At 40.5% G+C, this 25779-nt stretch overlaps 3 protein-coding genes and 1 pseudogene across 3 annotated transcripts in view; 3 read left to right on the forward strand and 1 right to left on the reverse strand.

The window, feature by feature from the left end:
• The window catches only part of ndnl2 (necdin-like 2), an 8566-nt gene extending 4626 nt beyond the window's left edge, over positions 1 to 3940 (reverse strand). The window contains exons 1-9 of the mRNA XM_033969798.2: positions 3755 to 3940; positions 3598 to 3670; positions 3402 to 3515; positions 2961 to 3024; positions 2388 to 2467; positions 1423 to 1517; positions 1265 to 1344; positions 1086 to 1128; positions 556 to 618 (exon numbers count right to left, since the gene is read on the reverse strand). Of these exons, the coding sequence (XP_033825689.1) occupies positions 556 to 618; positions 1086 to 1128; positions 1265 to 1344; positions 1423 to 1517; positions 2388 to 2467; positions 2961 to 3024; positions 3402 to 3515; positions 3598 to 3648 (590 nt within the window). The 5' untranslated portion in view covers positions 3649 to 3670; positions 3755 to 3940. The remainder of the gene's footprint in view (positions 1 to 555; positions 619 to 1085; positions 1129 to 1264; positions 1345 to 1422; positions 1518 to 2387; positions 2468 to 2960; positions 3025 to 3401; positions 3516 to 3597; positions 3671 to 3754) is intronic.
• A 3-nt stretch (positions 3941 to 3943) lies between these two features.
• On the forward strand, positions 3944 to 7146 carry LOC129456414 (zinc finger protein 596-like). Its single transcript, XM_055223267.1, has 2 exons — positions 3944 to 4422; positions 5270 to 7146. Exons 1-2 carry the CDS (start codon positions 4022 to 4024, stop codon positions 5763 to 5765), a joined length of 897 nt encoding a protein of 298 aa, XP_055079242.1. The 5' UTR covers positions 3944 to 4021; the 3' UTR covers positions 5766 to 7146.
• Positions 7147 to 9108: 1962 nt separating this feature from the next.
• si:dkey-150i13.2 (mitochondrial carnitine/acylcarnitine carrier protein) lies at positions 9109 to 21948 on the forward strand. Its single transcript, XM_033969671.2, has 9 exons — positions 9109 to 9299; positions 13573 to 13659; positions 13934 to 14061; positions 16329 to 16419; positions 16504 to 16621; positions 17255 to 17327; positions 18491 to 18600; positions 21056 to 21177; positions 21861 to 21948. Exons 1-9 carry the CDS (start codon positions 9186 to 9188, stop codon positions 21921 to 21923), a joined length of 906 nt encoding a protein of 301 aa, XP_033825562.1. The 5' UTR covers positions 9109 to 9185; the 3' UTR covers positions 21924 to 21948.
• Positions 21949 to 22795: 847 nt separating this feature from the next.
• LOC117374059 (tafazzin-like) lies at positions 22796 to 25246 on the forward strand (annotated as a pseudogene).
• Positions 25247 to 25779: the final 533 nt, after the last annotated feature.

The raw sequence follows: 25779 nt of genomic DNA on the forward strand, positions 1-25779 counted from the left end.
TCACTATAGCAACCCAGCTGTCAGCAGGTTCACGCTGTTCAGTGGATTTAAGCTTGTTTGAAGTTGTACTAGGCAGAGGAACATGAAGGAACCGAACACTATAATGGGACACACTGTAAAAAATCTGTTGTAAAAAATAAAAACATCTCTATCTTGCATTTGGTCAGTTACAGGTCATGACTGGTGGCATCATCTTGTGTATCTTCATGGAGACAGACATGTTTAATGCCATACTGTGCAATATTCAAGGCCAAGTAACATCTTCATGGACACTAGAACAATTTTAAACTTTACTTTAAAACTTAAAACATTACACAGTTATACTGTGTAGTTTACTGTGAGGAGTCAGTGGATCCAGTCACACTCTGTAGTGCTCTGTTTGAGTCCACGCTCCTGTTTCTCTGTGGTGTGGTATAAACCAGAGTCTATGGTCTGAGAGACACTGGCTCTGAGCACACCACCCTTCATCTACAGTGGGAGTCGAACCTGTGACCTCCTGACTGCAGGGAAAGCATTAACCCGCTAAGCTATAAGTCCCAGGTGTGTGAGACTCACCTCTGACGCACAAACTCATCTGTGACCAGCTTCTTCACGTCACCAAACTGTTCATGTCTTTCTCTAAACACAGACAGAAGACTCAACGTTAACTGTAGGCATTCATCAAGTAACTGAAACAAAAAGTTAGACAATCGTTATGTATAATCCAATTTGTGGCATCAGATCGAACATAATTAAAAAACGCACTAACAGGTATGGTTGTCAAAAGTACCAAAAAAATCAGATACTAATGGATACTAAAATTATTATCAAAACTAGATACTCATTTGAGCAGGTAACAATACTAAAAAAAGAAAAAAAGTCACATTCACAGGACAGAAACAAACTTTTCCTGAATAGATTCTTGTATTAGTTTAGCATTTCAGATTTCAGTCTTCTCTCAGATGTTAGTGCTTCTGGAGTTGTTTAAAATGTACACACAGAACATGGCCCTAATTTTAAATAAATATATCGCAAATCTTAATCAAAATATTTGTCAGGAAAAAGAAAAATACAACTGGATATATTCCAAAATTGTTCAGTACTACCCAGGATCCACACGGAGCTTCTTCAACGTGCTCCAAATGACACCTAGAGTAAACATAATACATTATTGTAGGTTTAAGATCACTGATTTTACCGACAATGACAAAACTACGGACATTTGATCTGCCAAGTGTAATAATTTGAAACCCACAAATGTACAGTAAACACTGAAAGCACTCACTTTCTTTGACAGCTCCACGTTTCATAAAAATCAAACTCAAAATGACAAAAAGGAGACCCATCTTTGGATTGGGGGGGCCTCTGAAAACATAAAGGAAATAAACCCTTCATCAGACAACGCTAACGCTAAAACTAAAGCTAAAGGCCACAGATACTGACTGGGCCGGCGCTGCTCCTTCCTGTGGCTCCAGTTTGTTGATCAGGATGTACAGGTGGTTTTTGGTGTCGATCTCGACCAGCTTCAGACCAAATACCTGAAGACATCACATTCAGAAGACAAGACAACTTTTAACTGCGGTAAAATAATAAGAGTAAAGTGTCAAATGCCTAGTGCTGCTCAATTACGGAGAAAAAAAAAAGGATCATAATCAGAATTATTTAACAGATTTCCCTGTTTTCTAATCTATCTTCTAATGTTGTTTCCTCATTACAAACATACCTGGAGTTGTTTTGTTTCAGTCACACGTTTAACACACAAACCCTACATATTTAGGTTGAGTTCTTCTCTTAAACAGAAAACACTTGGTTCCACCTTGTGATGTCATGTGGTAATCCAGGAAATGCTCCATTCTGATTTAAAACTTCATGCATATTCACTAGAATCATTTGGATAATTTCAGCCCTGAAATTCCCACTCTTTACCCAAAGAAAAGGTAAAAAGTAGCTTGAAAACTACTGATTCATGACATCACAAGGTGGAACAGAGAATTTTGAGACAGAACTAAGAAAGGGTTACTCAAAACATGTGTACATGAAACAAAACACAACTCCAGCTCTGTTTTTGAGGAAGTAACAACATTAAAGAGGGTTAAAGAATGTTAAAGACTGAGTTGTGTGTAATATAGAACCTTTAAAACTGCAGACAATGATGCGGCCTATATCATTTATTAATGATATTTTATGATTGACATTTTAACACTATTGTAGATTTGACGAATGGCTGCCCAAATGCTCATGTCATTCAAATCATACCATTTTTGCACTTAATAAGATCAATAACTGTGGGTCATGTTTACTATCACTTTGTACAAATTAACAGAACAGAAACTTTGCAAAGAGAACAAGCATTTAACTCTAACTCCATATAACTCTATATTCACCAGTTCCTCTAAAACAGCACTGACCTGATCAAACGTCTGCAGCACTCGCTTCATGATCTCAGGGTAAATGTATCTGTAGTCTTTGAGCACATGTTTCACCAGGTCTGAAAAGAGAATAGCAGTTTTATCAGGCTATAAGAAATGAGGCTATGCTTTACTGTCTGTGTAGGGAAATTATTCCTCTCTACATTTGACCCATCCTTCAGTGTCTCTGGGCCGAACTTGCATTTGACCCACCCTTCAGTCTCTTTAGGTTAAACCTGTCGGAAGCAGTGGGACCAATCTCCAGATCTTGTGCTAGTCTGGGTCAGGACTACCTGAGCTGTAGGACTTGACCTATTGTGCATGTTGTCTGTGTATCCCTCAGTCGTCCAGGTAGGTTCCATAGTAAAAGAAAAATGTATTCTTCTTCAGTTCTGGTCAGATTGCTGGTGGACCCTATCTTATATCCATCTGCAGGGAGGAGCCAACTAGATTGAAACTAACACAGTTTGCAATTTTTGCTATTGTGCATGTTTTGGGTTGATGGGGGAAAACAGAGTGCCTGAAAGAAACTCATCCATGTCACACAGCTCCTACACACAGACAGACACTCACCTGCTCTGCGAACTGGAATCTTCTTTTGGTCCTTCACCAAAATATACTGGATCACCTCCGCTGCCTGTGCAAATACAAGACACAGTCAAGAAATGATATTAACATTAACTTTCTGGGGGTCCGCCACTGGTTTGTCTTTATAAAAATATGTTTTTGCTTTGTCTAGAATATACCACAGTGTGGCAATGAACATGGCAAGCTCACTCACTGTAGGAATGATTGTATTTTTGAACACTAACACAACTGACAACTAACTAACTAACTGCAACTGAATAGATGCAACACAGATGAGTTCAATGCCATACTGTGACACCTGCCAGGCAAAGCAATAATATCTCCATAGAAACAAGCTTGTAGGGGATCCCTACCAGAAAAGTTACATAGATAGAGCACCTTTAAAGTCACGTTAATCCCCAAATTACAGATGTCTATGCGAGTTACCTTCTGGTCCATTTGTGAACCGGTGAACTTGTCCAGCCCTCGTTGGACCTGGGATGTGCTTGGCTGTGTGAAAGTCAAGTCGCTGTCATCTTCCTCCAACGGATCAGAGCGTCTCTAACATTAAAACAATAACGTTACAAGATTCATTACTTTCCCAGAATAACTGCCATAAATATTCACGAGTTTGATTTACTACCTTTCTTTGAGAGGCGCCCTGCGTGTTAGACAGTCTTTTCCTCTGGGTCATGGTAGATCTAGATTGTCACAAGCTAAAATTTGATCGTTAAAAGGTTTGATAAGTTAAAAAGTTGGATGAAAAGTGTAAGGTTAAATAAGGAAGCAGATGCCTTAACTGTTTACATCCAAAAAAACACGGTTCCAGCGATAATCTACGGTTTGTTGTCGTTTTAAAGCTATCTTGTTTCATTCCCCGTTTACTAACCTGTTTATTCATCAACTTTTACCGAAAATTGGGGCATAAAAATGAAAACGCATTTCTAAACAGTCGAATTCCCGCTAGAGCTGCAGCGGCGCGCACTGATGACGTAAACATCGCCCGCCCCTTTGTGTGGTTAGTTCAATGCTAAAGCTAAAAACAACAACAGAAAGAAGTAAGAAAGATGTCTGCAGGCCAAGCGCTGAGAGCTTTGGTAAATGCACGGCTGTGTGCGGCTGCGGAAGAGATATTTACGCTGTTTGAGAGAACGATAGCGGAGTATGAGGAGCAATTGCGCCGATCCAAAGAGGAGAACCAGAGGAACCAGGAGCTTCTTCAGGCTGTGCTTAACCCCAGAGTCACGCTGCTCCGGGCGGGCGTTGAGAGGCCAGGTCCCTGTCTGAACCAGGGACTGGACCTGGGACTAAACCAAGGACTGAACCAGGGACTGGACCTGGGATTGGACCAGGGACTGGACCAGGGACTGGACCAGGAACTGACCCTGGAGATCACGGAGAGTCCTCGGATTAAAAAGGAGCCAGAGGAGCAGGGCATCAAACATGAGGAAGAGGCGCATCTGCAAGTGTAGGCTCATTTAACTGTCATTTTAACAACAAATAGTTTCTAGAATACATTACAGTCACTGCCGTGAAGGGCTGAACGATCAGTGCCATCTAACATGTGAGCTCAAAACCACATGCTTTTACTGAGGACTGGCTGTAGACCTCTCCATTAAAAAGACCCAGGCTGATGGCTGACCATAGTAAAGGACTGGATCTAGATTTAAATTTGATCTGTTGTCCACCCCTACTCCCATGTGCCTCACTATCGTCCATTTTTATCTAAAATGAGATAAACAAAAGTTGATATGACAAATATAATATTTTCCTGTTGTATGATAATGTTTGATCAGTTATTGCAACTAGAGGCAATAAGTGACATTTTAATTCCAAATAAAACCGTATTTCTGTATGAGTTGCCTGTGCCACCGTAGTGAATACAAGCCTGTAGAATTATTATTATTTTTTTAATAAAAAATCTTGCTGTGTGTGTTTTAGGGTCTATTTTGTCAAGACAAATCACGATAGTTGATTAATTGTTGCAGTGCTAATATTTACTTAAATGTTAACAAAGATAGTTACGTTGATAAATTATAGATGTCTAAACTGCAGGGTTAGTAATTTTATTTATAATTTCAAATCCAAAGTGATTGTTACGGCTCCAGGTCTTAACTTTTTCCCCCTTGTAATATATATCTATTATGTCTTGTGTGTGGCTGAATCCTGTCCCCTTTCATGTAACCCTGGCTGTATGAACCCTTGCTGTGGATTGGAGGACTGTGTTCCCGTCTGCTCCTAGTTGGCTGCTGCACGAAAGATTTAGTTTCCTTGCATAATTCCAGACCCTTTTTAAAGATTTGATTTATTTTCAGATCTGCCCAGGAGTCCAGTTCTGACTGTGTGAAGGGAGAAGCATCGTCACTATGTCACCAAAGTGAGTCCAGAGAGGACACACTGGGAGAGGACATAAGCACAGAGACATATTTCCACCTAAAAAATGACACCGATGAAGACTGGGAACCATTCAGCTACTCGGCACCACACATGGAGGTAGAGGCTGACCAAGTCCAGATCAGAACCAACTCCAGACTATCTCTCAACCAGAACAAACACCAGTGTCCAATCTGTAAAAAGACATTCACCTGTAAGAATTATTTAAAAATACACAATAACATTCACACAGGAGAGAAACCCTTCAGCTGTTCAATCTGTATGAAGACCTTTGCAGACGCATCGACGCTCAGGAGACACTTCAGAGTTCACACAGGACAGAAACCTTACAGGTGTTGTATATGTAATAAAGCGTTTGCACAGAACTACAACCGCACGGTCCACATGAGAACTCACACCAAAGGGGGACCATGTTGAACAGCTCTCATTTATACAATATTATGTGGATTTCCAACTAAAAGTGACCATAGACTGTATAAATAAGTGGACTGAGGGAGTATGACATCACGCATAACATTTGACTCCAGTCAAATGAAGTTCATCGAGGCTAGAGCAGTTATAGGGACAAATTTGGAGTCGAGTTCCATATTTAAAATTCTGACCACGAGTAGCATAACAACCGAAGAGCCAATATCCAGAGCGAGACTGCTGAAGGTAATGTGCCTTCCCGCACTTTTGGTTTAGCATGGAGTGGGTGCTTAGCAACGCTGTCAATCAAACTTGTTGCTAATGCTATTAAGAGTGACCTCGGGGGAAGAAACTGCCTGATTTGTCTGTTATTAATGTTCATATCTTAATTTAGGGGAAAAATAGCTAAATAAAAACACCAGAATCATGTAGAGTGGTTTAATATGAACATTTTAAGACCAAAATGATGAGCCTGACAGCAGCAGTTACAGTTACAGAAAGCGTTTCTCAATAGAAAGTGAATTTGAGCCAGAGTCAATGGAGACAGAAGTGCGCCCATGATCACTTCCTTTTTGGAACATGGCGGCTAGCAGATTAGCTATGTCCATTTATATATGCAATCTATGGTAGAGACAAAACTCAAACTTCCTCAGACTTGCTTACTTCTTGCCTCACTGTGCTCTGAACTCCTTCTGCCTCTCTGAAAACCCTGATGCCCAAAGTTCTGTGTTTCAGCCCGGTGCCCATTTTCATGCTGTCTTTTTACAGATCACAAACTTAACATTGAGAATCACGTACAGAACTTTTTTGTATCCATAAAAGAGAATGTTCATGTGATCTAGTTTATTTCAGCTTTATATACAACATTTTGAGGATTTTTTTCCCATTCAAAAGATATAATCATTTATTTTATATTTTTGAACACTATGGCACCAGCCTTAAATGATATTTTTCAACTACAACAGGTGAGCTGATTTGTGCTGTTAAACATGTTCCCCTGAAATACATAACAGTCACAAGCTAGCTAGCTATTGCTTTTTCAATTAGTCACTCTCACCATGAACGCTCATATTGATCACAGGGTCCTGAAAATGTGTTGTTTTTTGTGTTTTTTCTTAGTTTTTAGGTTGTTTATAAAACACAGTCCACCCCCCACGTGATGTATCAATTTCTTATCAATCTGAAAGCCTTGGATACTTTAAATGTGCACTTTTTCATTTCTCTGGTGGAGGGTCTGCCACCTGCTTGTGAGATGGTATTACTTTTGCCTACAATATTCCACAGTATGGCATTAAACTAGCCAGTCATGCCACCTGGGCTAGGTACGGGTCAGATCTGTGAACTGCATAACTTTGCTAGTGGTGGATAAGTCACCTGTTTGCCTTCATAGAAAAAAAAAAAAAAAAAAAAAAATATATATATATATATATATATATATATATATATATAACATCTTTGCCTAGAATGTTCCATGGTTTGGCTTTAAACATATCAATATATCTCTGTGGAAACAAGCAGGCCACACCACCAGGTCATTGTAGGTCAGATCTGTGAAGAACATACCCTACTCACCGTAAGATTTTTTTTTGGATCCATAAACACATGTAAATGAATCCATGATCGGCATACTCAACCACCACCAGAAAAGTTCCGAGGTGCACCTTTAATTGAATTCCTGTACAATTGTTTTGTTCTTTCCCCTGTTTCTGGTAATGTGTTTGTCGTCAGCTCAAAATACACAGATATCAAACACTGCGCTGCCTGTACAGATTTCAACAGAATCACTGTTTTTTGTTTTTTATTCATTTAATTAAATATGATTTGATTACTGCTAAAAGGATCGATTTGCTTTACAGAAAAGTAGTCTATGTTTGCCAAATAAATCAAAAACATAAGATTAGCATCATTTTTGGTAGAGTTCCTATTTATGTTCATCTTACTCTTTCATTTAAACTGACTGGAAAAGTAGAGGAAGTTTTAGCATCAAAGGTGCTATATTAGACAAAACTAACTCTTGTGCCCTTTAAACCATGTTATATTGCTGTTATCTCATCAAAAACAGACCTGGAGTTGTGTTTTGTTTCATTCACACATGTTTTTATAACCTTTTATTATTAGTCTGTCTACATCTCCAAAGCTAGAAATGCTGTGTTCCACCTTGTGATGTCATGAAGGGGTAGTTTCAAGTTCCTGCTTCTTTTACCTTTAGATTGACAATTCCAAGCCTGAAATCATCCAAATGATTCTAGGTGTATAGAGTTTAAAAACACAGTGGAGCACGTCCTTATATTACATGACATCACAAGGTGGAACAGAGTGTTTTCACTATGAGAGAAGAACTCAGCCTAAATATGCAGGGTTTGTGTGTTAAACATGTGTGAATGAAACAAAGCACAACTCTAGGTCTGTTTGTGATGAGGAAACACCATTAGAACAGAGATCAGAAAATAGTGTAATATGGGCCTTTTAAGTCACCACATGAGGTCGCTGTTTCAAAGATGATATACGTCCAGGGAAGAACTTAAAACGTCTCTGACGACGTGGAAAATAAAATGCTTCTAGTTTGAGCGTGAGCAGCTGATGCAGTTTATGCTTTCTAAACGGCGACGTCTAGGTTATTTACAGGTGGTAGAAGCCAAGGAGGAGCCAAAAACTGTACTCAAGTAAGAGTAACATTACTTCAAAATAATATTACTCAGGTAGAAATGCAATGAAAAAGTATTTGGAAAAGCTACTACTGAAGTAAAAGTAACTTAAAGAGTAACTGGACGTAACTATTTGTAATTTGAAGTACAAAACATGAAATAATGCACCAAATCTCCAGTGCCACCATCACCAGTTTCAAAGAGACACAAAAATTAGCCAAACTAAATAATGTCTGAAGGACCTGAAAGACACACAAATGTTCAAATAATTTCATATTGTCATCATAAAGCTCAAGTCACTTTAGACTCACTCACAGTGAGAAGAGGAATCACAACTTTTGCTCGACTGAGAGAACAGTTACTTCAATTAAACATTACTGAAGTAGGAATAAAAGTATGCTGCTAAAGTACTTTGAAAAGTACAATTTCTTTAAAAAGTATATGTACCACGTCTGATTTAAAAACGATTACAGATACATTTGCACGTGGCATGTTGTAATGATTGATTGATACAAACCCCAATTACTTTATTTTCTTTTAACGTGAACTTGCATAAACTTGCGCAGCATTGGGCTGACAGCTGAGTGGCGACGCCAAAGTCCAAAAGACCGTGCGTAAAGACCGTGCGTAAAGACCGTGCGTAAAGCGTGAGCGAAAGAGAAGCCAAAGCGGGACACTTCGACCTCCGCTGACACAAGTACCACCAGCGGAGGGGACGCACCGGGACATCGCGAGGGTCCTACCAAGAAAAGGCGCAGTTTGTCGGCCATGAGGGACGGAGAGGATGGAGCAGGAGAGGCTCGCCGCTGACCGAGTGTCCCCGCTAAAGAACTTCGTGGCCGGGGGATTCGGAGGCGCCTGTCTGCTGCTGGCTGGACACCCGCTTGACACGATCAAGGTGAGCACAGCGTGAAAAAACAGTGTTAATCAAAGATAATAACATATAAGAATGGTAAGAATGGTTTGTTCATTGCAAAATTTCTCTGTGACACTCCCCGTTTTGACCCCGTGTCCAGCAGATTTATCCAAAAAACATTCACTTGCCCCAGTTTTAAACAAGAAATGTCCCATGTGTCCTTATTTTTGACAAGTCTGACCCCCACCAACAGTAAAGAGGGCGATATATTGTATTTTAATGAGCTAATATGCAGAAATTCAAGCTTGAAAATGACTGTAAGGCTAAAAAGTCCCTCAGAGTATATACAGACCCACACGTGAGTCCAGCATGGACAATGTTTTATTTATACCAACCATTCCAACCCGGGTGTGTCTCAGTTTTAAATCTTGTATCAATAAATCCAATCTTGTTCTGAGAAGTTTTGTCCATATAGTACAGCCTGTGTAGAACCTAATAAGTTTGCAGTTTAAGATTTTTGTAGACTGGTTCTCAATGTTGTCTGTGTGTTTTATAGATGTGTTCACACTTCTGCACAGACTGCATCAAAACTGGGACTAAAATCAGACTAAAGTTGGAATTAATCCTAGACTAAACCAGAACTAAACCTTTCTGGTAGGGTTGTCAAAAGTATCAAAAATCAGACACTAATCGATAGTAAAACTAGTCTCGAAACTACATCCTCATTTGAGCGGGTATCGATACTGAAAAATTCACATTCACAGGACAGAAATGAACCTTTCCTGAATATATTTAGAATGATCTTGAGCTGTATCAGAACAAGTATAAGACACATAGACTAGTATACACCCATGGACCACTATGGAACCTACTGGACACTGAGGGATTACACAGATATAAGGACACATGGGAAAAGAAAAGAAAGTACGAACATTTAATGTGGAAAATCAGATTGTATTGTCTAAAGAAGAAAGAGAGGTTTTTTTATTATCATGGTGGTTATCAGAATCGGTATCAAGTATCGAGTCTATTCCTTAGTATTGAAATCAAGTTTAAAGTTTTAGTATCGTCACAACTCTAGTCTGTGTAGTACTACGACAAAGTGGGTGATAAGACTTTGGTGTTGAGAGGATTATAAGATTAAAATGTCACCAAGGCCCTTGTTCGAAAAGGCGAAGAGATAAATGTCTGAGGAAGGAGTGTGAATGTGTGTGTGTGTGATGTGTGTGGTGTGTGATGTGTGTGGTGTGTGATGTGTGTGGTGTGTGATGTGTGTGGTGTGTGATGTGTGTGTGTGTGATGTGTGTGGTGTGTGATGTGTGTGGTGTGTGATGTGTGTGGTGTGTGATGTGTGTGGTGTGTGATGTGTGTGGTGTGTGTGTGTGTGCGCGCGCACAGTTTAGCCCTGTGTAACACTGATAATACCTGATAGCTCTGTCACGATAGCACATTTTGAAGTTCGATGTATTCCTGCCAAAGACACAAAAACCAAAGAGCAGATTTAAACCACAAAACGATTCTAAATCTACAATATTGTAAAAAATCATGAGCTGCAATAAATAAATAGCAGAATGAAACTTTTAAGTCGTTAGTTTAAGACTGCAATGAGTCAGACAAGTTATTAATTAATTATTTTATATCTTAAATCTTATCTTTATATTAAAAATAAATTAAAATGTCAATAATAATAATAATAATAATAATAATAATAATAATAATAATTCAAGAATGAAAAGCACATTAAAAATATATATGGTTTAGCACTGTAAAATTGAAAATCCTACTAGTGTTGTCACAATACTAAAGCTTCAAACTCCATTTTGATACTAAGTAATAGACTTGATACTCGATACAGATTCCGATACCTTGCTGATAAGTAGTCCATAGTGGTCCATGGTGTAAACTAGTCTATGTGTCTATGTGTTGTTCTGATACAGCTCAAGATCATTCTAAAGATATTCAGGAAAGGTTCATTTCTGTCCTGTCAGTGGGACTTTTTTAGTATCGATACCTGCTCAAATGAGTATCTAGGGTCAATATTAGCTTTAGTATTGCTTAGTATCTGATTTTCGATACTTGTGACAACCCTACCAGCACTAGACACAACACATCATAAAACAGTATATAATATTTAAGTTAAAGTTTAAGTGTTTATTAAGCTCTAAAGGTTACACAGTGTTGGGTTACTCATTGATTTTTGGGTCCATTCTGGTCAGTGTTTAGTTCTGAGTTTAATCTCTTTTTATGTGCTCAAGTGTCCCTGTGTGTCAGATGCCCTCCCTATGTCTCCATTGGGGTCTTATTCTGTGTAAACATTGCCAACCCTCTAGTTTAGACCTCTACAAACATGTTCTGAAATGTTCCTGAGTGTCAGATGCCCTCCTCGTGTCTCCATGGAGTCTTATTATGTGTAAAAGCTGTTAACCCTGTAGTTTACATCTCTACAAACATGTTCTTGTTTTAGTGTAGCAGTTCAGATGTTAGTGCTAGTGGACAGGTTTCAAAAACACAAAATGATATAGTTCATTTAGACAGCAGCAGACTTCCCTTTAGGCCTCGGAGCTTTCTAGGAACAATCCCACCCGGAGGAAAGGTCAAAGGGCAGGCTAAGTGAGGACGGGCCATTCTTGCGTCTCTGCTCCGACACTAATCACTTTAAATCCCGTTCGGTTGGCCGTGGCCTTGTTCTTGTAGGTGCAGTTCATGTTCTTGACCCTATAGCAGTGCTGTGTTTGACTTACACAGGTTCATTGTGGTATTTCTATTCTTAGACACAGGCCGTGTGCTTCTGTCCAGTGGAACTCTGCTTCACGTGGGAGATACATCTGCTACTGTAGAGTTATGAAGAGCTTCTGAGGCGGCAGAGGTTCAGTGCCAGTTTGAACCAGGGCATACTGTTGTTGTGTCCTCGGGCACGGCACTAGGCCTAAACGATTTGGAGAAAATATATCATTGTGTTTTTTCTGAAGAGCATTGCGATTAGATTTGAGATTTAAGTTGAAAATGGGATGGCATTCTGTTCAAAGTTCACATTTCAGTTTTAAAAACGTCCAGAAGAACTGACAAAAAGACTGAAATCTGAACTGACAAATTAATACAAGAATCAAATTTCAAAACATGTTTGTACAGACATCTGACGCACACACGGGGAGGGCATCTGACACACACAGCGAGGGCCTCTGACACACAGGGACATTTCAGAACGTGATTGTACAGATCTAAACTACAGGGTGAGCAGTTTTTATGCAAAATAAGACCCCTTGGAGACACAGGGAGGGCATCTGACATACAGCAGATTTTGTTGTTTGTGGAGAAAATGATGGTACTAAACGAGTGCAGGTGGTGGTCAGAGGGGCCAATGGTGCAGATTGGCAGCCCCACTTCTGTCTGCCCCAGGACTATATAATGCTCTGAATTGTGATTACTTTTACTTTACCTTCTTGTCTCCATGGCGGTGTAGAAATGTTCCATATATGCTTATTACTTTGTCACTATCACTTCATCGCTGGTTTACTACGTCGATGCTGATTTCTGTAACGTTTATTTTTTATCAGCCAGAGGAACCTTGCAGTAGTGGGCGGGGCTTTTATCTTTGTAACTGTCCTGGCCTTTTCAAACACGATCTAACCCCCGATAGTCTGGTGAAGTAACTCCACCAATTTTTAAATGAGTTTTAATGGAAAAATATTAAAAATGGATAAATAGATACAAGACGCAGACACAATTATTCCATCAGCAGGAAGGTCCCATGTTCTGCCTGTGTCCGGGCGGGTTTCTGGTTTATTTAAAACATGTAGGTAAAGTCACTTTGTATGAATTTGTTAATGTGTAAATCCAGTTCTGTTCACTCTGTCTGTAGTGTCTGTTCAAAACATCAGATGAGGTGCATTCTTCACTGATCCACAAAGGGATTTCAGGACCATGATTTGTCTGTTATTGATGTTCATATCTTGATTTACAGAAAACCCCAGGATCATGTAGAGTGAGATAGTGCGAACATTTTAAGACGAAAATGATGAGTCTGAGAGCAGCAGTTACACAGACAGGGGAGACAGTTTTTCAATAAAAAGTGAATTGGAGTGAGAGTTGATAGAGCCAGAAGCGCGAAGTTACTTATTCAACTCGCCACAGCGCAAATCTAATCACATTGCAACAAAATAACAAAATCTCCCAAATTTTGCAAAGAAAATGTACTCACGATAAATATTGAGCCCCAAAATCTATAGTTCCAGGTTTCATATATTTTGAACAGTAAATTGATGTAGCAGTGATGGTCACAGGCCGAATCTGAATTCCTTTTGCTCCTTTTGTCCAGGTGCGTCTGCAGACTCAGCCCAAAGCCGCTCAGTATGTGCTCTACACCGGGACCTATGACTGCTTCAGGAAGACCGTCTCCAAAGAGGTAACACAGTCTCGACACACAATCTCAGCACACACTCTCAACGCACTGTCAACACACACTCTCAACACACTCTCTCAGTAACTAGAGCAAATGAACCTGTCTATGAATGTCCAGATCTGTCACAATAACACATTTTGAATCACGATATATCGCTACAGAGAAATATCATGATAAAAGATAATATTGAGTCTCTCCTCTGGACACCTGCAGGGTGTGTGTCTCTGTATCTGCTGTGATACCTGTCTAACTGTGTCTCTCCTCTGGACACCTGCAGGGTCTGCTGGGCCTGTACAAAGGCATGGGGGCTCCTCTGGCAGGCGTCGCTCCCATGATGGCCATCAGCTTCTTCGGGTTTGGACTTGGCAAACAGCTGCAGCAGACCGAGCCCAACCAAACGCTCACGTAAGGATCATTTATGTACTCGTTTAGACCTGGTTAGACTGGGTCTCTAGTCATAGTTTGGACCTGGTTTAGTTCTCTTTAGACTGTTTAGTTCTGGTCTAACAACAATGGATCAGAGGCTAGAGCACCAACGGTCAATCCCAGCTTGAACCAGCACAGACTGGCATTGTGTCCTTTGGCAAGGCCTAGTGTGAATGTGGTGTGTGAATGTGGTTGTGGTGCAGATCGGCAGCCTTGCTTCTGTCAGTGTGCCCCAGGGCAGATGTGACATTGTTCCGATTTAGACCTGGTTTAGTCCTAATTATGGTGGGGTTTATACACATCTGAGGAGATTTCTTGCAGCATGTGACACTACAGTGTCTGCAGTGGGAATCGAGCCTCAGTGTAGTCAGGGTCACATGAGTTCATATGATAACAAAAGTACTTCTCTAATTACCTATAAACTGTTCCAGATGGTTGTGTTTTTTGGGAAAAATGGACTCCTCACAGATTCTTTTCACAGACTGGTTTAGTTCTGGTGTAGTCCTGGTTCAGTCCTGGTTTAGTCCTGCTTTAGTCCTGGTTTAGTCCTGGTTTAGTCCTGGATTAGTCCTGGATTAATCTTGGTTTAGTCCTGGTTTAATTCTGGATTAATCCTGGTTTAGCCCTGTTTTAGTCCTAGTTTATTCCTGTTTTAGTCCTACTTTAGTCCTGCTTTAATCCTGGTTTAGTCCTAGATTAGTCCTGGTTCAGTCCTGGTTTAGTCCTGCTTTAGCCCTGTTTTATTGCTGTTTATAATGTTGTCATTGTAAATTAAATCTGGTGTTTATGAGCTCGTGTTGTGTTTACTGTCCATTCTAAAAACAGGAAATCTGAGCTCTCCTCTTGTATAACCCTGTGTGAGCTAACCCTCTATCCCCATTGGTTTATTTAGAACCACACACCCCCTTCACTCCCCCTTCACTCCCCCTTCACTCCCTCAACTCATGTTTCTGTCCTCCACAGACATCCTTGCCCCTGTGGGTACCCTGCTATGGCCGGGTATTCTCTATGATGTCATAATGTCAGATGGAGGGCGGGATCTATATAATTCTATGGGAGATTCACTGTTTTAGAAAAAAATCTCCAAACTTCTGCTCCACAAATGTTGAAGCTTGTCATTATCTCTTTGGGACTGGCTCCACAGGAATTTTGAAATTGTATTTTGTTTCATTCTCTTAATCATTTCACCCAAAGCTGTCCTCTCTGAGCCTCAAACATGCTCCGTTTGCATCTTGTCCAAATTGTTGCATCACAGGTCCAAATTCTGACTTTTGCAGTTTTTAAGCCTATAAACCCTCTCCAGACTCATTCTGTGGTCAAACTGGCTTCATTACCATAGCATTCACTTTTTCTAAGCGCTTCTTTTGTTTATTTTAAGTTAGAAAATGTAAAAAAAAAACTTCCCATTGGTGCCTAAAACATGTTTAAAACTGAATTAAGGCCCCAAGAATGCATTATATGTTTTCTCTAAAATTTATTTAGTATAATATGTCACTTTAACAACGTCCTGTTCTTTGTTCTTGGACCTCTCCTCCTTGACGTCTGCTCTCTGGCCTCTCGTCTCCTCCCTGACCTCTCCTCCCTGACCTCTCCTCCTTGACCTTTCCTCCCTGACTTCTGCTCTCTGGCCTCTCGTCTCCTCCCTGACCTCTCCTCCTTGACCTTTCCTCCCTGACTTCTGCTCTCTGGCCTCTCGTCTCCTCCCTGACCTCTCCTCCCTGACCTCTCCTCCTGGACCTCTCCTCCTTGACTTCTGCTCTCTGAACTCTCGTCTCCTCCCTGACCTCTCCTCCTTGACCTTTCCTCCCTGACTTCTGCTCTCTGGCCTCTCGTCTCCTCCCTGACCTCTCCTCCTTGACCTCTCCTCCTTGACCTCTCCTCCTTGACTTTTCCTCCCTGACATCTCCTCCTTGAACTTTCCTCCTTGACTTCTGCTCTCTGAACTCTCGTCCCCTCCCTGACCTCTCCTCCTTGACCTCTCCTCCTTGACCTCTCCTCCCTGACATCTCCTCCTTGACCTTTCCTCCCTGATTTCTGCTCTCTGGCCTCTCGTCTCCTCCCTGACCTCTCCTCTTCGACCTCTCCTCCTTGACCTCTCCTCCTTGACCTCTCCTCCTTGACCCCTCCTCTCTGAGCTCTACTCCCTCATCTCTCCTCCCTCACCTCTCCTCTCTGATTTATGCTCTATGACCTCTCCTCCCTGACCTCTCCTCCCTGACCTCTGCTCTCTGACCTTCGCTCCTCAGACCCTCTCAGCTCTTCCTCTCGGGGTGTCTGGCAGGAGTTTTCACCACCGTCATTGTCGCTCCTGGAGAAAGGATCAAATGTTTACTTCAGGTACAGAGTTGTGCTAATGAAGGACACCCAGACTGTTCCTGATAGTGCAGACTTTTACTCCCCCCCATCCCTCCCCTCGGGCAGGTGCAGGCGAGCAGTGGACAGGTGAGGTACTCCGGGCCCCTGGACTGTGCCGTCAGACTGTACAAGGAACATGGCATCAGGAGTGTCTATAAAGGGACTGTCCTCACTCTCATCAGAGGTACAAGGGCCAGGTCTAGTCCTGGTTTAGCCCTGGTTCAGTCCTGATTTTGTCCTGGTTTTGACCTGGTTAAGTCCTGGTTTAGTCTCGGTTTAGTCCCGGTTTAGTCCCGGTTTAGTCCCGGTTTAGTCCTGATTTAGTCCCGGTTTAGTCCTGATTCAGTCTTGGTTTAGTCCTGGTTTAGTTCTCGTTTAGCCCTGGTTTAGTCCTGGTTAAGTCCCTGTTTAGTCCGTGTTTTACTCCCATGTTAGTCCCTGTTTAGTCCATGTTTAGTCCCTGTTTATTCCCTGTTTAGTCCTGGTTAAGTCCCATTTTAGTCTCTGTTTAGTCCCTGGTTTAGGCCTGGTTTTGTGCTGGTTTAATCTTTTCAACTATAGCCTAGCATTTTAGTTCTCTACAGTTCATTCATTCTCTATAGTTCCTCATCTATTTTTTTATATATATATATATATATATATATATATATATATATAATATATATATATATATATATATATATATATATATATATATATATATATATATATATATATATATATATATATATATATATATATATATATATATATATATATATATAAAAGCTCTGTGTGATCTTTCTTTTGGTCTCTGAACATGTTGTGTTTGTTTCAGATGTGCCTTCGAACGGCCTGTATTTCCTCACTTATGAATACCTCAAGAACCTGCTGACTCCAGAGGGTCAAAGGTCAGTGACAGAAACAGACTTTAGTCCTCGGATTCATCATGTTTGCGTTTTTACAATGTGTCTGAGCTGAGCACTCCAAAGGTCCTCCTGGTGTTGAAACTTAGCAGTTCATTTAAAGGAGCACTATGTAACTTTTCTGGTGGAGCACTTGCTACCTGCTTGTTTTCTTGTCATCACTTTGCCTGAATGTTCCACAGTGTAGTATTAACGTTTTTCACAAAAATAGAAGCGTTTAAAGGGCCCATAGTACACTATATTCTGATCTATGTTCTAATGTTGTTTCCTTATCACAAACAGACCTGGAGTTGTGTTTTGTTTTATTCACACATGTTTAACACACAAACCCTGCATATTTAGGAGTTCTTCTCTCAAACTGAAAAACACTGTGTTCCACCTTGTGATGTCATGTGGTGAAACAGGAAGTGCTCCACTGTGTTTTAAAACTCCATACACCTTCACTAGAATTATTTGGAACATTTCAGCCCTGGAAATTGCAATCTCTACTGAACTAAAGGTAAAAGGTAGATGTTAACTTGAAAACTACCACTTCATGACATCACAAGGTGGATCAGAGTGTTTTGAGACAGACTAATAATAAAGTGTTACTCAAACAAATGTGAATAAAACAAAACACTCCAACTCCAGGTATGTTTTTGATGAGGTAACAACATTATAACTAAAAGCTCACAAAAGGTAATTCTACATAATATAGAACCTTTAATGCCATACTGTGGAACATTCTAAGCAAAGCAGGTGGCCGACACTTCATGAGAAAAGTTATATAGTACCCCTTTAAAGACACAATTTTTTCTCCATGTATTTGAGCAAAATTGTCTCGCCCCAGTGCAGATATATTATCCGCTGTGTATTGTCTGCATCTGATTATAAAATGTTTTATTATCAAAGAATCGGGAAGTGTGCAGTTTGCATGGTTAGCTGTATCGTCATGGAAACACTCCACTCTGGTCTCTGAAAGTTGTGAAAAGTACTTATAAGTGAATAATTAGGATGTTCTGAATGCATAAGGTAAATGAGGAATAACTGTGGGCCACTGCAAACTTTTTAAAATGAATTAGTTCTGTTTTTCATGTTCTGTTTCCAATAATCAAGTACAATCCCTTTAAACATTTTATTTAAAATATTGTTTTTAATGTTTATTTCAGTGTGTCTGAACTGAGCACTCCAAAGATCCTCTTGGCTGGGGGAGTGGCGGGAATCCTGAACTGGACCATTGCTCTACCTCCAGATGTGCTCAAGTCCAACTTCCAGACAGGTCCCTCCCGCCCTGTTCTACTGCTGCTACACATATAAACACACATACACTCTCACAATTGTTACCTTTCATAAACATGACCTATTGATACTTTGCAGTGACATCACACTGGGGGTGTGCTACATGTATCTCTATGGTGGGATGTTTAGCAGTTACCATGGAGAGAATGCACACATTAGCAAACTTTGTCAAAAAAGGTTTAAGATTGTCTGAAAACCTGAGACAAAACACAAAGTGGATTTAAAGAGCACATGTTCAGGAGCCTGTGGTCATTCCGAGCTCATGGTCGTGTTTAGGAGTTTGATTTTACACAAAAAGATGAGAGTGACTAACTGAAAACCTGTTGGCTGATGCTAGTTAGCTTGTGACTGTAATGTTATTTGAGAGGGACTTGTTTAACATCATACATCAGCTCATCTGTTGTAGTTCTTGCTAAGTCAGATCTTTATGGTCAGATTGTGCTAAAATAAAGCTCCAATTAAAGTTTAACAGCTTCAGACAGAGCAGTGCTTACAGTTAGCATCACACCCCCAGGTAATGTTGATGACATCAGCTGCTGTCTCCAGATACAAGGCAAACATGTTCAAATCAAATATAGCTTTTACTGATTCAATTCTAGTGCTGATTTATTCTTAATTACAAAAACATTGCCCCTTTCATTTATACCTACATTTTTCTCCAAAATCTGATGTAGTGCACCTCGTTTAAGCAGGGGATTCTGGGGTCCCCCATTAGGACATTCTGCACAAAACAGATGTAATTTCCTATAATCTGGTGGATTTTAGATGAATAAATTCATGTAACAACCTAACTGAGAATTATCTCCCAAGAGACTTTTACCTGTTTTAATATTAGTGCAACTGACTTGCCCTCTCTGGGTGGGTGGAGAGTCCCTGCCTCAAGTGGAGGAGTTTAAGTATCTTGGGGGCTTGTTCATGAGTGAGAGAAGGATGAAGCATCTGATTGACAGGCGGATCAGTGCAGTGTCTGCAGTGATGCCGTTGCTGTATTGGACTGTGGTGAAGAAGGAGCTGAGCCCAAAGGCAAAGCTCTCGATTTATCGGCAAATCTACGCTCCTACCCTCACCTATGGTCATGAGCTCTGGGTAATGACCGAAAGGACAAGATCACAGATACAAGCGGTCGAAATGAGTTTCCTCCGCAGGGTGGCTGGGCGCTCCCTTAGAGATTGAGTGAGGAGTTGAGTCACACAGGAGGAGCTCAGAGTAGAGCCGCTGCTCCTCCACATCGAGAGGAGTCAGCTGAGATGGCTCGGGCATCTGCTCAGGATGCCTCCGGGACACCTTCCTGGAGAGGTGTTCCAGGCACGTCCCACCGGGAGGAGGCCCTGAGGAAGACCCATGACACGCTGGAGGGACTATGTCTCTCGGGTGTCCTGGAAATGCCTTGGGATCCTCTCGGAAGAGATGGAGGAAGTGTGTGTTGTGAGGGAAGTCTGGGCCTCCCTGCTCAGGCTGCTGCCTCTGCGACCTGGTCCCGGATAAAGTGGAAGAAACTGGATGATTTGATGGATGGATTATTAGTACAATTATAGGAACTCTTTTTAAACTTAACGTGTTTTACACAAGTTGCTGATCATTTGTGTTAAACTCCAGTGCCAGTGGTAATGGACACCCCAGCTATTGAATCCACACGGCTGATCTTAATTGTTCATGTATCAAACTACGCCGATATACTCTTTGTAGAAGATGTTTAAGTGTCCTGCACACAGTGCCTGAAGCGCATCTGAACAGGCTTCAGAGAACTGTTTCACATGACCAGCTCAAATGCAACAGGACTCAGTTTAATAAAAGTCAATACTTCTACAAAAGAAAAGTATCAGAAGTATCTTTATGTGTCACCAGTCAAACACATGACTAATGAAAGCCACATGAATCATGTGTTACTGAAGCTGATCAGTCAGTGTTCTATTGTTCATTCACACTACCTCCCTCTAATCTAAACTATCAGACTTTCCCTGGTGTTATTTTAAAAGATCCATGAGGCTAACCAGCTACATGCTAATTACTATCCATTAAAAAACAGGATTCGGCAAATTCTTTTTAATAACTTAACAGTTTACAAAGTTTTAGAAACAGATTTTAAATAAATGTATGGATTTTGAGGTCATTAGAAACCATAGAGCTGAATAACACTGAGCTTTCAAACTTTTAATATTCATTTTCAGAAAGTCTATGGAAAAATGTACTTCCGGGACCGGAGGGTGTTCAGTCACTCTTGAGGTCCATGGGGAGCAAAAGAGTCACTGTACACTTGCACCCCCTGTTGGTTTAAATTGGTACATTACAATTCACATCAGTGTTTATTCCTTTGCATCAAACATAATATGAAACGCAACAGTATTTCATATTTTCATCTTTACTTTAAACATGTCCATATTTAGACGCTTTCTCTAAATCTGAAAATGAATTCTTAATATTTCTGTTTCTTGCAGCGGCGGATGGGAAGTACAGTGGTCTGGTGGACGTGCTCAGGACTTTGCTGAAGGAGGAGGGGCCTAAAGCTCTGTATAAAGGCTTCAACGCTGTTTTCCTGAGGGCCTTTCCTGCCAACGCTGTGAGTTCTTAAGAGGGACTGAAGCAGGATTAGTTTATACCATAGACTGTATAAAGAATTGGACTAAGTGAGTGTGACGTCACCCACAGCGTTCCAGTCAAATTACGCTCATCGAGGCTAGAGCAGTTATAGTTTATTTGGAGCAGAGTTCCATATTTAGAATCCCGACCTTGAGTATCATAGCAACCAAAGAGCCAATCTGGAGCGAGGCGGTAATTCCCGCCTGCACAACTGTCTTAGCAGGAAGTGGGCGCTTGTCAATCAAACCTGTTGGTAACGCAGCGGGAGTGACCTCAGGGAAAGAAGGCGCCTGATTTGTCTGTTGTTAATGTTCATATCTTGATTTATGGACACAATAGCAAAATAAAAAACCCAGGATCATGTAGAGCAGGTTAATACGAACATTTTGAGACCAAAATAATGAGTCTGACAGCAGCATTTACAGAGAGAGGGGCCACAGTTTTCTAATGTAAAGTAAATTGGAGCCAGAGTCGATGGAGCCAGAAGTGCGCCCATGATCACTTTGTGTTTGGAATGTGGCGGCTAGCAGGTTAGCCATGTCCATTTATGTATATAGTCTATGGTTTATACATTATTACATTATTATTATTATTTTTACATACCTTTTCTTTATTTATTGTTACAAGAGAATACATTTTAAACAGGTTTCTGTCTTGTTTCAGGCCTGTTTTCTTGGATTTGAAGTGGCGTTAAAGGGTCTGAACTGGGCTGCTCCAAGCTGGTAGATGCCACTGTGTGTGCACTCAACACCAAAGACACAGACGTGCTTTTATCATGTTTTTATATTTGAACTATTACTTGTGAATTATGTTTGGTTTGTTGTGTTTTTATTTTTAAGTGAGCTGTTTCAAGACAACATTTGTAATTATTGTCTATAAAAAATTAATCACTTAAAAAACTCTGAGTTGTAATTCCATTTGTTATGTATGAACTAAACAAGGTCTAAGGTCCAAGACTAAACTAGTACTAAAGGACTAAGCCAGGACTAAGCTATGACTAACCCAGAGACTAAACCAATTAAAATCCAAGACTAACCCAGTATAAATCTGCAACTAAACCAGAACTAAACTAAAAATAAACCAAATACTAACCAAGTTTTACATATAGGACTGTGTTACAATAGCACACACATTTGGGACTAAATCTGGACTAGAGTAGGACTACACCAGAAGTAGAACAGGACCAAATTGAGACTACAACAGAACTAAAACGGGTCCAAACCAGGTCTAATCCAAGACTAAACCAAGGAGGTTGCAAGCCTAAAACAAGATGAAATCAGAAGAGTGAGGACAAAACAGTAATAACACTATAATTCCTAATAAATAAAAAATGGGTAATTGATGGGTTTCAGTTTCCTGTTTATAGGCGCCTTTTTAAGTACTTGTCATCATTCACAAGATGTAATATTTAGTTTTGAATTGTTAACTGCTATGGCAACGGTGCTATTTATTCATCACTCTGAAACCCATGTATACAGTTATGGACAAATCCAGATAAGTAATAACAAGCACTTATACATCTTCGAAAACAGCGCACACTGGTGGCCAAATAAGCGTTACTCCTAAGAACTACACAACCCATAATCCACTGCGTTTCCTGTTCCGGAAGTAGCGGCCGGGCTGCAGCAAGTGAATGAGGTAAATATCACTTCTCTTTTGTGTTTTTTAGACCGAAAATGACCTTAATATTTAACATAATTACACAGATCTGTCTATTTATGTCATTACGTACGTTTTATAGTTTTAATTAGTTTAATTGTTGTTTAATTTTACGCAACGTGGTTAGAAGAAAAGGGACAACGTTGCATTCACTGCTTTTTGACAGCATATTTACTCCTTCGCAGGTGATAAACTAGTCACTTCTGTTTAACTATATGATATTTTATGTTTGCATTATTTTTGTAAGCTGTAGAAAAAACACAAGATACCGTCTAACTAGCAAAAAACATTCCCGAAACAGGATAGAGAGCTAGCAGCATGCGCTTCCTCTGCATGTCCCTTTGACCTCCTGATCTGGTTTGAACTAACAACCCCCCAAGGTGTTTTGTAAAATTATATGTGCATGCATGTTAATTCCTATTTTAAAATGTTTTCTAAAATATTGTTAAGGGCTTATTTGCTTAACAATACAGTACAATAATGAGTAATGCATAAGTCATGGTGAATGTTTCCTTTCATTCAGCCAGGGGATATTTGATCTATTTGATTATAATTAATTTACTATTTAGATGTTTAAAGTAATCCTGTAGTGTGTTTTTGAAATGTTCTGCTAAAATAAAGAATGCCATCTAATAAGACAGCAGTGGTGGATGAAGTACACAATTTTGTTACTTGAGTGAAAGTACAGATACAGAGGTAAAAAGTTACTAAAGTAAAAGTAAAAGCATTACATACAAAAGCTACTTAAGTAAAGTTTTAAAGTACTTGTGTGAAATACTTGTACAGTACATTTTTAAACGAGTATGGTTCATTAGTTGTGTGTAAATGTCGTGATATTGATTCAAAATGAAATTTTGGTCACAGTAACAATATGAATCCATTTCTTAATTTTTCTTATGAATTTTGTGTATTTATTTTTGTTTGCTTAAAGCCGAAGCTTGAACTGAAAAACTTTAGTCAGGATGTTTCCACGAACATGGTAAAATTAATGCCTCAAATCTTATGAAAAGTACTTTTTACATTTTACATTTCAGTCTCAGTGTTGTAGAGTAGAAAGTACAGATACTTACTGTACTTGAGTAAAGTACAGATACCTAAAAATTCTACTTAAGTACAGTACTTTACTACTTGTACTTCGTCACCACTGTAACAGAGACACATAGTTCTCTCTCTTCAAACTCAACACTGCAGCTATTACATAACTATTATTATATTCAGAAATAGATCATACTAGCCAACGTGTTCATTTCTGGTAGGTTTCTAAATCACATTACATTATGTGGCATTTAATTTGAAGTATTCAGAGAAAATCTTGTTAATTGCTGGGCTTTGTTACATTACATCATCACCACAGACTGTAGATATATATTCTTTATACAGCTATGATCATCAGACCCTGTTTGTCAGGTTCAGTCTCCAGACTGGATGAGCCTTCAAATTTAAAGGTGCACTATGTAACTTTTCTATTGGAAGATTCACCTCCTGCTTGTTGCTATGGAGATGTTATTGCTTTGCCAGCAATGTACCACCATATGTCAATAAACATATCTAACTTTTATCAATTTGAAGTGTTTCATTGCTCAGTGGGGGTTGCCTGTCTCCACAAATCTGACCTGTAACTCAGACCCTTCAGAAAGGTTACACAGTGCACCTTTAAATGATCAGGTTCAAAACCCAGTTTCTGTTGGATTTTGTGCACTCTCAGTGTGCCTCTATTGTACTTTTTGTTATTTCTAACTCTCTCGGTCTCTGTATTGAAAAACAGGGGGCGCTGTGTGGATGCAGTCCCAGAGGAGGAGAGCTGTCATGCCGCTGGAGGTGAAATGGCCATTCCCGCAGTGCCCCCCCACTGGCCTGGAGGGTCTCTGGCACTGTGGTGATGGGGATGGTGGGCTCCTACTCCTACCTCTGGACCAGTAAGTCAGTCTACTCAAATGTAGAGCTGGTTTTAAGTTTCTTTTTTTTGTTATCAGCAAATTTCTTGGTTTCCTATAATAAACAGTGTATTTTGATATTTATTTAGATTTATGTCACACAAATTTATTGTTTAGTGGGAAATAAAATGTTGTCCCTACTTGTAGGACTCATGTTCTTTCAGTGTTGTTGTTATTAATTATTTGTAATGTGTGTGTCCTGTGTGTTCTGCAGACTACATGAACCGTCTGACTGTCCATAACCAGGAGACTCTGATGGAGCTGGTGGACTCTCGACCCTCAGACACTCCCCTCATCACCTTGAGCAACCACCAGTCCTGCATGGACGACCCACATTTATGGGGTAAGACTGAGAGAGTGAGGAGAAAGGGGGAGGAGAGAGAGGGAGGAGAGAGGAACAACCACCAGTCCTATATGGATGACACACATTTATGGAGTAAGACTGACAAAGGGTAGGGAGGAAGAAGAGAGGGGGAGAAGAGAGGGGGAGAAGAGAGGGAGAGAAGAGAGGGAGAAGAGAGAGGGAGAAGAGAGAGGGAGAAGAGAGAGGGAGAGAAGAGAGAGGGAGAGAAGAGAGAGGGAGAGAAGAGAGAGGGAGAGAAGAGAAAGGGAGAGAAGAGAGAGGGAGAGAAGAGAGAGGGAGAGAAGAGAGGAGTAATTAACAGTCCTGAATGGATGACCCGCATTTATGAGGTAAGACTGAGAAAGAGGGAGGGAGAGAGGGGAGAGAGCGGAGCAACCAGCAGTCCTGCATGGACGACCAGCAGGTAAAACAGAGAGGGAGAGGGAGGGGAGAGAGTGCGAGAGAGAGAGAGAGTGGGTGAAGAGAGGGAGGAGAGACGAGGAGATGATGAGAGAGGGAAAGAGGAGAAGAGTGGAGGTGAACAGAGGGAGAGGAGGCAGGGGAGATAGAGGGTAGTCCTGCATTGATCACTCAGATATGTGGGGTAAGGGAGAGGGAGAGGAGGGAAAAAAAGAGGGAAATTACG

Source organism: Periophthalmus magnuspinnatus, chromosome 7 (genome assembly GCF_009829125.3).
Source record: "Periophthalmus magnuspinnatus isolate fPerMag1 chromosome 7, fPerMag1.2.pri, whole genome shotgun sequence".
NCBI classification, from domain to species: domain Eukaryota; kingdom Metazoa; phylum Chordata; class Actinopteri; order Gobiiformes; family Gobiidae; genus Periophthalmus; species Periophthalmus magnuspinnatus.

Excerpts from the sequence above, each read along its gene's own strand:
- LOC129456414 (XM_055223267.1), top strand. The coding sequence starts at position 4,022 with ATGTCTGCAGGCCAAGCGCTGAGAGCTTTGGTAAATGCACGGCTGTGT. Across the intron at positions 4,423-5,269 it reads GAAGAGGCGCATCTGCAAGT|ATCTGCCCAGGAGTCCAGTT; the intron begins GTAGGCTCATTT and ends ATTTATTTTCAG.
- si:dkey-150i13.2 (XM_033969671.2), top strand. The coding sequence starts at position 9,186 with ATGGAGCAGGAGAGGCTCGCCGCTGACCGAGTGTCCCCGCTAAAGAAC. Across the intron at positions 9,300-13,572 it reads ACCCGCTTGACACGATCAAG|GTGCGTCTGCAGACTCAGCC; the intron begins GTGAGCACAGCG and ends CCTTTTGTCCAG. Across the intron at positions 17,328-18,490 it reads CTGACTCCAGAGGGTCAAAG|TGTGTCTGAACTGAGCACTC; the intron begins GTCAGTGACAGA and ends TGTTTATTTCAG.